The 13,163-nt window shown below is 33.4% G+C and overlaps 1 protein-coding gene across 1 annotated transcript; it reads left to right on the plus strand.

Moving 5' to 3' along the window:
- Positions 1–6: 6 nt before the first annotated feature.
- LOC139821794 (fatty acid synthase-like) lies at positions 7–2,688 on the plus strand. Its single transcript, XM_071793127.1, has 4 exons — positions 7–237; positions 379–633; positions 1,005–1,256; positions 1,354–2,688. The coding sequence occupies exons 1-4, from the start codon at positions 13–15 to the stop codon at positions 1,468–1,470; spliced, it is 849 nt and encodes a 282-aa protein (XP_071649228.1). The 5' UTR covers positions 7–12; the 3' UTR covers positions 1,471–2,688.
- Positions 2,689–13,163: the final 10,475 nt, after the last annotated feature.

Consider the following 13,163-nt stretch of genomic DNA (forward strand, 5'->3'; position numbering starts at 1 on the left):
CTGTTTCGAAGAATGAAGGATTCAGATTTTGTTCCAGATATTCTTGTAGAACTTGCTACAAAAAAGGAGATTGGTAGGAACAATGTTTTTCTCTTACCAGGAATCGAAGGACATTCAAGTGTATATAAGTCTATAGCATCAGAAATCAAATCTTCGGCAACGTGTTTGCAACATGGTCTACTTAATATTCCTGACGAAAGTCATTCAGTGATAAAGTCAGCCGCTTATTTGCTGCCTGTAAGAATATTAACGTTACTTATAAAATATTTATTTTAATTATTCTTAAATAAATTTATACATATATATAAGTAATATCTAACAATTACAAGTCTTTTATATTATTATAGCTTACATATACATTTATATTTATTTTCTTAGCACTTATTGAAAAAAATAAAAGATCAAAGGGAATTTCTAATAGTGGGTTATTCGTTCGGATCCTTAATTGCCATCGAATTAGCAAGATTATTAGAAGCTAATGATTTCTCAGGACAACTAATACTAATAGATGGAGCTCCTGACCAAATGAAATGTTGGACTAATCAATATTTGGACAGTACTTCGCCAGAAGAGTTACAAAACATAATCTTACTTGGTTTATTGGAAATGTACACTACAATTAACAAGAAAACGGTTAGTAAATTATTAAAAACATTTTAATTTTTTACTGTAAAAATTATTTATGTAATTGTAATTTTATATAAATTTAAATAAAATAACAATATATGCATAAAAAATAACTTATTGTAACATGAATATTTCTCGGGGATTTGTATTTAAATTTTAAAATAATAAAACAAAATGTTTTGCATATTTGCATGTATATATATGTGTTAAAATTAAATAATAATAATAGTTTTAGATATAAAGCACAATAAATGATTAATAAGATTGTATGATTAATAATAATAAATACGTCAAATCTTTCATTATATTACTAATGGAACGGCAAATGTTATTTTGGTATATTTACTATTATTAATCACACAAAATTTTCTTTACAGCTTACGTTAGAGTTGAATAAATGTAATACATGGGAAGAAAAATTAAAACTATTTCATTCTTACTTCCCGAACGAGGTAAATGTATTGACAACCGAAAATCAAAAACTTATGTATTTCACAGTTTACAATCATATAGTCGCTATACAGAATTATGATATTTCTTCATTACCTCGCCTTAAATCACCTATAACATTGCTAAAACCTACATTTCCGATTGTCTCTGTTACTGAAGAGGATTATGGTCTACATAAGGTAAATAAATATCTAATTTGGATAGATATTTTTCAAATAAGACTATAAATTTTTAAAAATAATAAGTTTTTATAACAAAAATATAATTTATTTTTAGGTTACCGAAGGTAAAGTGCAAATTCATTATGTGAAAGGTAATCATATTACAATGATGGACAACAACAAAATTATATCAGCTATTAACGAAGAATGGATAGAGGATCTAAATCGATAAATGTATATACTTTATTAGAATGTAGTAACATAATATCCAACACATGATATATATGTTATATGTATCATGTGTTGGATATTATGTTACTACATTCTAATTCAGTAGCTATTTCCCACATGGGTGTATATATATATATATATATACAGTCCAAAAAATCGCCTACTCCACTTCGGGAGATGATTCGGGACCCAAAAACAAGCAAAAAAGTTCATACAAACATAGGTCTAGAAATGAGCCGTTTCCGAGTTATAGCCACTTTTATGTTCAAAAATCGTAATTTAGAATCCGCTTGGCATCTTTCTTTCTTAATTATTTCTTATTAAAAATTTTTATTTTTATATATATTGTATACATATATATATATATAAATCCTCGCCTTCGGCTCGTGCGTCCACTCCACACTCGTGTCCAATTTTCAACTTCCCGCACTTGTTACACAAATAACTATTCTCAGTGTATTACTTTTAAGTGTTATTAAAGTAGTAAGTAGTAGTATATTGTAATAGTAGTAATAGTTAAGTATAATTAAGTTTAAGAAATTCTTGATTTAGTCTGGAAAAAAACATGTGAGATCTTTTAGACAGTTTATATTTTATCTTTCATGTTTACCTTTTATTTAATGTATACCAAATATACTTACAAATTTCATTGTATACTTTAATAAACCAAACTTCTATTACTTTAATAATATCATATCTCATTGTGTGTCATCATATTCTAAATCTAAGATGTTACTTTTATACACGCATATATGTAATTTGGTGAAAGCATTTTTTACACGTGCCGTTTATAATCGCATTATATAACGTGATATACGTGATTTAAAATCACGTACGATGTACGGCAAGAAACGTATAAAAAGTGCCTTCATATGCACGTCCATAAAAGTGGCTGCAACCCTTTTTCACACATTTATAGGCGCCTTAAAAATCAAACACATAATTAAGTTACACATCTCCAGCTGTTTGACAAGTCACACACGCTGACAATCAAACATCTATTCGTGCGTGAAAAAATAACACACTTACAGACGTCTTAAAACGGCGGACACACATCACGCGCGATAAAGTGTGTGATATTCACATACTACTTCTAACAGTGTATGTGTATAAAAGTGGCTGCGACCCTTTTTCACATTTATTATAGGCGCATTAAAAATCATATAATTAAGTTACACATCTCCAGCTGTTTGACAAGTCACACACGCTAATATAATCAAACATCTATTCGTGCGTGAAAAAGTAACACACTTACAGATATCTTAAAACGGCGATCACGCACATCACACGCGATAAAGTCTGTGATATTCACACACTACTTCGAGTGTTTTTTCACTGTTCTCTCTTTCTTTGCGACCTCTGCACCGATCGACTGCTCCCAAAAACCAATGGCTCATGGAAGAATTAATTTCTTTTTCTCCCTTAGTTCCAAACTTACTAATGAGGATATCTACCAAATAATTTTTAATTTATACATTAAAATATATCAATTAATGGAAACCTAAATTATCAAATATTAATTATGCAATAAATATATTACTATAAATTTTTTATTAAATAATAATTATTAAATCCATATTTTTATATTTAAATAAGTGTTAATGTGTGTGTACATATATACATATATATATGTGTGTGTGTATATATATATATATAAAATACATTGCCACGTGTATTACCGAGCCACACACACACACACACACACACACACACACACACACACACATCTCGTATCCTGCGTCCGCCAGAATCAATGCTATTTCAAAAGGACATAACGGAATATAACAGCAGATAATATTTGACAATATTTTCATTAAGGTAAATACAAACACTGGAACGTAGATAGAGAAAAGAACAATTTTTAATCTGTACAGATCTTCACGCGCGCGATTTTACTTTGTTTCAAAAAAACATATTTTGCTCTATTATAAATTATATGAAGAATACACGTGTATTATGCGATAACGTACTCGCGCTCGGGAATCAAACAATCAATAATTATTTGTGTAACAAGTGCGGGAAGTTGAGAATTGGACACGGGTGCGGAGTGACGCACGAGCCGAAGGCGAGTGCGTCCATTCCACACGCGTGTCCAATTCTCAACCCGCACGTGTTACACACACTATTTTATATCACAAGTGCGTCTAAAGTTCAAAAAAGGAGGGGGCGAGGGAGGGCAAAGCCCCCCCGAGCCCTTAAAGAAGGACTTGCGGGGGGTTATTTCTCCCAACGAGGGGAGGCAAAGCTCCCCCGAGTTGGGAAAGGGGTCCACGGGGGCGAAGCCCCCCCGGGTAGGGGGGTTCGGGGGAGGGGCAAAGCCCCCCTGAGTCGAAAAGCTGGGCGCAGGCGGGGAGAGGGGCGCGGGGGGAAGAGGCGGAGCCCCTCCCCCCGCCTATGATAAAAATAACGTTTATTACAGGAGCAAATATGATGTAATAAGAAAGGTGAAACAACATTACGTATGCACAGTAGTCCAATGTCTTGACCAATAAGAATTGGGTCAAAATGCTCGTAGGCTCAAAGCGTCTCCGTTTCGCAGTTGCCTTTGCAGATTAGGTTTTCGCCGGCTCGTAGCTCGAGGGAACGGAGCCGGCACGTGCCGGGCTTCCCGACGATTCGCGTTTTGTTCCCGGAAAACGCGATCCCGACGACGGACGGTTTATCGATCGTCCTGGCGTGCGAATCCGCGCGACACACGTGCACACACATATACATCCGCTACGCGACTCCTCGACGATTTCGGGTACACGAGAAATTTTACATTGAGTCGGTCTCGGTTTCTGGCGTTTCTGAAGTTATGTCTGAGTATCGCTGTGGTAATTCGCGTAGAAATCTCGCAGCGTACGGAAACACGCGTAGTGTTTCGCGTAGTGCGCCGCGAGATGTCGTTAAGAACATGCGAGTGTGGCGATGCTAGCCACGCTATTGGACGGAGATGTGGTGATGCTAGCCACGCTATTGGATGAAAATCTCCGTCCAATAGCGTGGCTAGCGTCGGATTGAGAAAAGTAAGAAGAGTGTTGGCAATGCGTCGTGTGGGAAGTACTTTTCTAGTGAGATTTCCCGCACACGTGCGTAAATATAGTGAGAAATTTCTCGTGTGTGCAATTGGTTATTTCGTGTACAGATGGCGCGCAAGAAATGGGCCATTTTCGACGCACATGTGATATAAATGCTTTTATTGGAAATGCACTTTCTTTACCTAAGCTTTTCTACGGCCCAGGAACGATTTATATATAACACGCCGAGCTACACAGAAGGCCGTGCATCACACACACACACACACACACACACACACACACACACACACACACACACACACACACACACACACACGCACGCACGCACGCACGCACGCACGCACGCACGCACGCAAACGCACACGCACACGCACACGCACACGCACACGCACACACACACACACACACATTTCCAAGATATACCGTCCGAAGTGCGTACCTCGTGCAGCTGTCCACTCTCCATTGTAACCAAACTTGCTCACTAATTGCAATTGTACAATGGTAACATTTTCATTACTTCATAGATTGGTCGACGAATTGATAAAGAACTAAAAGAGGCCGAGAGAGATTAAAATGATAAACGTATGTCAAAAATTTGGTTCATTATATTTACATGTTATAAATAATAATATTTATAATATATAAAGGTACTTGGTATAATTGTTTAATAAATAGTTAATGAAGCTTAAATAATTTAATAAGGAAATCTCAGAAATAGATTTACTAGTCGATATATCAGTCTCATTGAATCGATAAATAATGTCTGTTAAGTTAGCACCCCCCCCCTATAAAAAATCGGAATAACACATATACAGAAATTAAGTGCTCTTTATGTGCTAATTATGTGCTCTATTCACGATTTTTGTGCTCGAGCGGTTTCGCGGTAAATCGCAATTGAAAGTGGGGGTACTGGCTTAACGTAAGCTAGCACCCCCAATCATTAAAATTACATATAAAATAAAAAACTCAATATGCTAGAATTATGTGCTTTTTATGTGCTTTCAAATGCCTCAAACAAAATTAGTCTATCTGTAATAGTTTAAAAGATATACGTAAAAAAAGATCTATATACTACTGATATAAGAGTAAAGTATCAGTTAAAATACAGAAAGCAAAATAATTCTGGTTTTAAAATTTTTCTCGATTAATGTGCTTTCAAAATATGTAGAATAAGAGTTTTGTGCTTATCCCCTTCAACCGACAAACCTTCTTGAAAGTGAGCACCTCATACGTACAAGAGTAAAGTACCAGTTAAAATACAGATAGCAAATTGGTTTTAGTCTTAAAATGTTCCTTAATTTATGTGCTTTCAAAATGTACAGAATAAGGTTTTTGTGCTCATCTCCTTCGGCCGGTATATAAATACATATTAAAGTTTACTAAAGATTAACTAATTTTAAAAATTACATTTTGTTTCTATTATTAAAAAGAGAATGTTAAAAATTAGTTAAACATATGTTTACTTATATGTATTTATATATTATTCAGAATCTCAGTGAAAAATTCTCCATAACGTTTAGCAACTTTGCAATATTTACTTTGCATAACTCATATTAAATAACTTTAAAAATGTATATAAACATATATTTAATTTTATAAATATTAATAAAATTATATTACTTATATACAAAATTATTTTACTTGTATACCTTAATTCTTCCTATCTATTCCTGCATGTACTACTTCCATCTACTCCCTATCAAATATTTGATACTGATAACTATCCCATGTTTTGCTAACAATTTTACCTATAACAATATTTATGCAAAAAACACTAATTTCAAAAAAGTAAGAACTTTACTCTTGTAAGTATAGTGGTGCTCACTTTCAGGAAAGTTTGTCGGCCGAAGGAGATGAGCACAAAAACCTTATTCTGTACATTTTGAAAGCACATAAATTAAGGAACATTTTAAGACTAAAACCAATTCGCTATCTATATTTTACCTGGTACTTTACTCTTGTACGTATGGGGTGCTCACTTTCAAGAAGGTTTGTCGGCTGAAGGGGATAAGCACAAAACTTTTATTTTAAATAATTTGAAAGCACATAAATTAAGGAACATTTTAAGACTAAAATCAATTCGCTATCTGTATTTTAACTGAAACTTTACTCTTGTGTGTATGGGGTGCTGACGTTTGGGTCGGCCGAAGTGGACGGAAATCTCGTTGTGCATATTTTGAAAGCACATATAAATTAAGGAACATTTTAAGACTAAAACCAATTCGCTATCTGTATTTTAACTGGTACTTTACTCTTGTATACGTATGAGGTGCTCACTTTCAAGGAGGTTTGTCGGCTGAAGGGGATAAGCACAAAACTCTTATTCTACATATTTTGAAAGCACATTAATCGAGAAACATTTCAAAACAAGAATTATTTTGCTTTCTGTATTTTAACTGATACTTTACTCTTATATCAGTAGTATATAGATCTTTTTTTACGTATATCTTTTAAACTATTACAGATAGACTAATTTTGTTTGAGGCATTTGAAAGCATATAAAAAGCACATAATTCTAGCATATTGAGTTTTTTATTTTATATGTAATTTTAATGGTTGGGGGTGCTAGCTTACGTTAAGCCAGTACCCCCACTTTCAATTGCGATTTCCCGCGAAACCGCTCGAGCACAAAAATCGTGAATAGAGCACATAATTAGCACATAAAGAGCACTTAATTTCTGTATATGTGTTATTCCGATTTTTTGTAGGGGGGGGGTGCTAACTTAACAGACATACATTTTTATCATGTAACATGACCAATATAGGCTAAATTGTTGTTTTAAATTTTTATAAACTTGTACACCGTCGATATTAATCAAAATTTTAATTACATCTTTTACATATATACTTCAAGATTTATCATCAATTTAAGAGCTTTTTCTAAACCAAAATAAATGTAAGTACCAAAAGATCCATTAGCACCTAACATAAGTTCAACAACATTTTTTGAATTTTTAGTTTGTAATAGAAATGTTGTAGCTGTTTTTGGAAATTCATTATGTTTAGTTTTCAAAATACATAATAACTCAGACAACATTCTGTTATTGAGACATGAAATATTTTTAATAGACCAATTGTGTATTTTTTGTTTAAAAGAAATGTTTGGATTTAGTACTTCAAATTGCTCTTCGACTTCCTCATCGCAGCATATTTCTTCACTTTATGAAGATAATGTAATTTCACTGTCAGAATTAGAGATGTTAAAGAATTAAAGATTTTATTTATTTAATTAAAAAATATTTAATATTTAAAAAAATTACTATATTGTACAATTATTTATATATGTGTTTAAATGTGTTTTAGAAATAATTTTAATACTCCAAATACTTTTTTAATAAGTCCAAAAATTTCATACAATTTAATTATTAAACGTTGGCGTTGTTAGAAAGTCAAACAGTATAGAAAAATAATTTTAATTATTAAATATGGAAAAAAATTTAGAATTGGAAATGTGCAATTACTTGGTATTTCTACTACCGCAAGGTAGTACCAAAGGAGAAGGCAAAATCTGTGAAGATTGCTCTCCATGTCGCATTAGCCTATTGTTAATATCTTAAAATTAAGATCCAGACGCAAATTCAACTTTATTTTCGGGGTGTTGAAATTTAAACGACAAACGCAGTGTACTATTAAATTTTATTAAACGGTATAATTATTCAATCGATATAAAAACAGTATTGAGCAACACAATGAATATTAGTATTAACCGCAAAGTACTTACATATCAATATAATGGACTTATCTTAATTATTTGATTAACTCTATTGATCGCGTGGTGAGCTCACCGGAATCCGCCGTAGAAAAGGAAAGATCATTCCGTTGCTATAATGTACGATATTCAATATAATTCAAATGCAACTTCAACCGAATGCAACTTCAAGAACTAAATGAGATTTACCGACCAACACTCTTCCTTAAATCTAATTTAGTTCTTTAACAATCTTGTCTCTAAATTTTACAAATTTATTCATTATACATAATGGCTTAGTCAATATATCCGCTATTTGTTCTGCTGTCGGACAATATTTTAAACTTATTATTTTATCTTTTACAAGCTCGTGAATAAATCTAAATTTTACATCAATATGCTTGCTTCTTTTATTTACAACTCCATTTTTAATTAAAGCAATTGCACTTTAATTACCAATATTTAGTTCTATATTAATTTCTTCACAAAGTAATTCCTCTAATAGTGTTTTTAGATAAACCTGCAGCTCTTTACAACATTCAGCTGCTGCAACATGTTCCGCTTCTGTGGTTGATTGCGCTATAATTGGCTGTTTCTTTGAACACCAACTAATTGGACCACCAGCGAAGAAAATGATATATCCAGATGTGCTTCGTTTTGTTTCTATATCACCAGTGTCGTCTGCATCACAATATGCTTAGAGAATTTTAACATTTCTATTTTTCTCATATCTTAAACCTTTATCTAAACTTTCATTTAAATATTTTAGAATGTGTTTAATATCATTTATCCTTTCCTGCGTCAGCTCTTCAACTATCTACTATCTACTATCTGCTAACAAAGTTTACTCCATATGCTATGTCTGGTCTTGTTTTGGATGATGCATAGAGTAGACTCCCTACCATTTCTCTGTATGGATAACATATATTATTAGGTAGTGTTTTACTATTGTCACCAGACAGTAATGGCACTTTTACAGTCTTAGCATTGTCCATACCACTCTGCTGCAATATCCTCTCGATATAATCTCTTTGTGTCAGCATCATGTAATCTTCAATAGTAAACATTTCATGTCCCACATATACCTTAGAGTTTCTTGATATTTTAATTTTAAACTCTTTAGCTAATTCTTCCATAAACTCATTTATTTCTACAATATTTCTTCCAATAATTACACCATCATCCACATAAATTGCTAGTATCAAGTCACTATCCAACTTCTTAAAAAAATATGGTTCACTATTCAAGAGCTTGAATCCCATCTTCTTTAGAAAATCCGTAAATTTGATGTTCCATCTTAACGGCGCCTGTTTAAGGCCGTAGAGTGCCTTCAAAAATTTCAAGATTTTATTTTTATAATTATACTCTTCTGGTGGGTACATAAAGATTTTGTTCTCCAAATCTCCATAGAGAAATGCAGTCGTAACATCAAAAATCACTATCTTGAGATTTTTGGCAGCTGCTATGGCAAAAACGCTTCTTAATGCACTTTCTCCTCTATTACAGGACTATACGTTTCTTGATAATCTATATCCTTTTTCTGCTCACAACCTTTAATCACCAATCTAGCTTTATATTTTCTATTTGGTTTGACTCTGAACACCCATTTACTAGTGGTTTTTCTCTTTTAATATGTTTTACATCTACCACTTCCCATACTTTGTTTTCTTTAAGTGATTTCTTTTCTTCATTATTTATAGCCTCTATCCATTTATCTCTGTCATCTAGTGGTTACTGCTTCTCTGTACGTTAAGTACACAAAATTCTTGAATTTTTTTATTAATCTATTAGATCTTCTTACTTCTGTTACTCTTCCAATTTCCGATGAATCTTCTACTTCATCCTTTTGTATTTCTTCTAAGTTCTCTGCTTCTTTAAATACATTTTGTTCTCTTTCATTATCCTCATCGTTTTCATCATTATTTTTTTCTATTTTATTATCCTTATCGTTTCCATCATCTTCTTTATCTTCATTTTCTTCATTCAACAATTTCACAGTCTTTAACTCTTTATTTGTGCTTTGAATCTTTTACTACGTTTACACGAGCGTTACTTCTGTAGTAACTTACAATAATTCACTCGTTTACGCGGAGTAAATTATCGTAAGTTACTACAAAATCCCGTTTACGCGAAGGAAAATCCCGTTTACGCAAAGGAATTATCGTAAGTTACTACAGAAGTAACGCTCGCGTAAACGTATGTAGTATTTGACTCCGTTAATGTCTTGAATTTTAACATCTCTATGGCTAGTATGATACTTTTCTTTTCTTTATTCTAGAGTCTGTAGCCACATGGTGCATAGCCAACAAACTGATAACAATTGCTTCTGCTATTTAACTTCTTTAGAGGTCCAAGTACTTTAGCATAGCTTTCACTTCCAAAAATTTGCAGATTCTTCAAATCCGGTCTTCTTTCTTCTCACATTTCAAACGGCATCTTTTCTAAAGTATCCGTTGGTGATCTGTTGAGTATGTATGTTGCAGTGTACAAAGCCTCTCCCCACATTTCCTTTTTCATATTGGCATCAAACAGCAAAGCTCTCACTTTTTCCAAAAGTGTTCTATTGAGACGCTCAGCTCTGCCATTTAACTGTGGAGTGTGAGGCACTGTCGTATCCAATTCCGTTCCTCTATTCTTGCACCATGATGTAAATACATTGTTTATAAATTCTCTTTCGTTGTGACATCTTATTTTTGCAACTTTGGAATTCCATTTAGTTTCAATCTTCTTAACATACTCTTTTATTTTATCTGCTGCTTTATTTTTTGTTTTGAGCAAATACACCATAGTATAATGTGTATAGTCATCCAAAAGGGTGATAAAGTATCTATGTCCATCCCAAGTGTCTGGACCGATTGGACCACATAGATCGGTGTGTACAATCTGAAGTGGCCTCTTAGCTCTTGCTCTTAAAGCATTAAACTTAACTCTTGTTTGCTTCGCTTCCATACAAATTCTGCAAACTTTTTCCAGTTTATTCAGTTGTGTCAACGACAAGTCTATTCCTTTGCTTATCTTCAATAGACTCTTCATATTATCCAGTCCTATATGACCAAGTTTTCTGTGCCACATCTCAGCCGCATCGCTTATTATCTCTTCTGATAAATAAGTCTTTACATTTCGATCTTCTTTCAATTTAACTTGATATAGTCTGTTGAAGGGCTCTGTATAAACTGTATGAGAAAGGAAGAGAGCAATACCAATTGAGATCAATAATTCGTTTATAATTGTTCGAACACTCTTTTTATAAATAAGTGAGTAAAATACAGCATGAGTTACATTAACGTTTAAAATTATACATAATCAAATATATATCATAAATAAATTTAAACAGATATATTCTGATAAGAAGAAGATGAAGTTCTTGTTTATCTCTGAGTTGTTAATTACATTAAACTATAAAAGAATGAATCAACGGAATAAAGTATTATTGAACAATGTAAACTATTAAATTATAAATAACTTGAATTTAAAGAAAATGGTAATCTTTAATTAAGCATGAACTCAAAGGACAATGTGAACTAGAATTAAATTGTACTTATAAGAAATGAACTATTATCTTTGTGTTCTGTTTGAAGAAGAATGTACAAAATATTAATTTAATTTATCAGAATATATCTTAACATATGTAAACATATCAAGGCATGAAAATTATACAATTATCACAACAAAGCATGCACAATATATCAAATATCACTTCAGAACATGCACAATATGTTAAATATTACATCAGAGCATGCATAATATGTCAAATATCACGTCAAAACATGCACAATATCAACGGAATTTAACAATGCTTTAGCTAGATGCGTTAAACAGATGTTAACTGAAATTCTGATGAAATGAATCACAGTGAAGATTTCCTTAAATTGAGCAATGACAAACGTTTGTTAAGTTATTGTAAATTATAGTTAAAGTAACTGAATGATTTTACTTAACATAGATTACAATGAAAAGAACGTCTTGTTCTCACAAAATCTTTCTATATTAACGTCTTGCATTGAATTGGCTCGAACCTTGATCGTTTGAGCGATGTTTCTAAAACCAAGAGAGTTACATCACAAACTCTTCTCGGGTTTCATTGAAACTCTACTAAATAGTTGTGTTCAGGATGAACAGTTCGCCGAACCGAACAGACAGAGAGAACTCTCGTGGTTCCTTGTGTCGTGTCGGCACTAGGAGCCGGCTGAATGATGTCGTGTCGGCATCATTCCTTTCTCTCAATTATTCCTATGGACGGCTGGCGAGGGTGCTCTTTCGTTGTATGCCCAGCAAACGAAAAAAGATTGAAAAGAATTAAAACGGGATTGCCAGGAATTCAATTAAGGACTTTCCGAATGCCATTCTGTTCAAAAAAGGGATTGAAATAGTTTCAATATCATGGAATTCCTTATTTTGGAAAGAATTTGTCTTTTTTGAATTCCATCCAATTCCGACACAAAAATATTATACCATTGAATGCCAGGTTAGGGATTGGAAAGTTTCGTGATGAATTCCATTGAATACCATTGATTCCGTTAACGAAATAAATACCATTGAATGCCAAACTAGGAATTAAAAATTTCCGTATTGAATTCCATTGAATTCCGTCTATTCTGACAATAAAATGAATACCATTGAATGCCAGGATAGGGATTGAACCTGTGTCCGTGTTGAACTCTGTGGCGGTACGCGCCACCATATAGTACACGCCCGCGCGGTATCTGCATTACCGGCAGTTCACGTCGACGCCGCTAGGCGTCGCATCGCCGGGGCATCTTCTCGAGTTCAAAGTTTCGTCTCGACCGCTATGTAAAGGGACCCCCTACGGTGCCTGACAGATCTTACAAATCTCATTTTCGGGCTAATTGCCCATCGGCAGTAGTGCGTGTAATGCTCTTTTATGCATACACAAAAGCTCACCGACGAACAACGGCGCTTTGTCGCCCAACGGAGGCGCGAGACGTTTCCTAAACCATCTAATGCCATGCAATTCCATAACCTTTA

Source organism: Temnothorax longispinosus, chromosome 11 (genome assembly GCF_030848805.1).
Source record: "Temnothorax longispinosus isolate EJ_2023e chromosome 11, Tlon_JGU_v1, whole genome shotgun sequence".
Lineage (NCBI taxonomy): Eukaryota > Metazoa > Arthropoda > Insecta > Hymenoptera > Formicidae > Temnothorax > Temnothorax longispinosus.

Coding starts and splice junctions, on each gene's coding strand:
- LOC139821794 (XM_071793127.1), top strand. CDS start 13: ATGAAGGATTCAGATTTTGTTCCAGATATTCTTGTAGAACTTGCTACA. Junction 238..378: donor CAGCCGCTTATTTGCTGCCT/GTAAGAATATTA, acceptor TTATTTTCTTAG/CACTTATTGAAAAAAATAAA. Junction 634..1,004: donor CTACAATTAACAAGAAAACG/GTTAGTAAATTA, acceptor TTTTCTTTACAG/CTTACGTTAGAGTTGAATAA.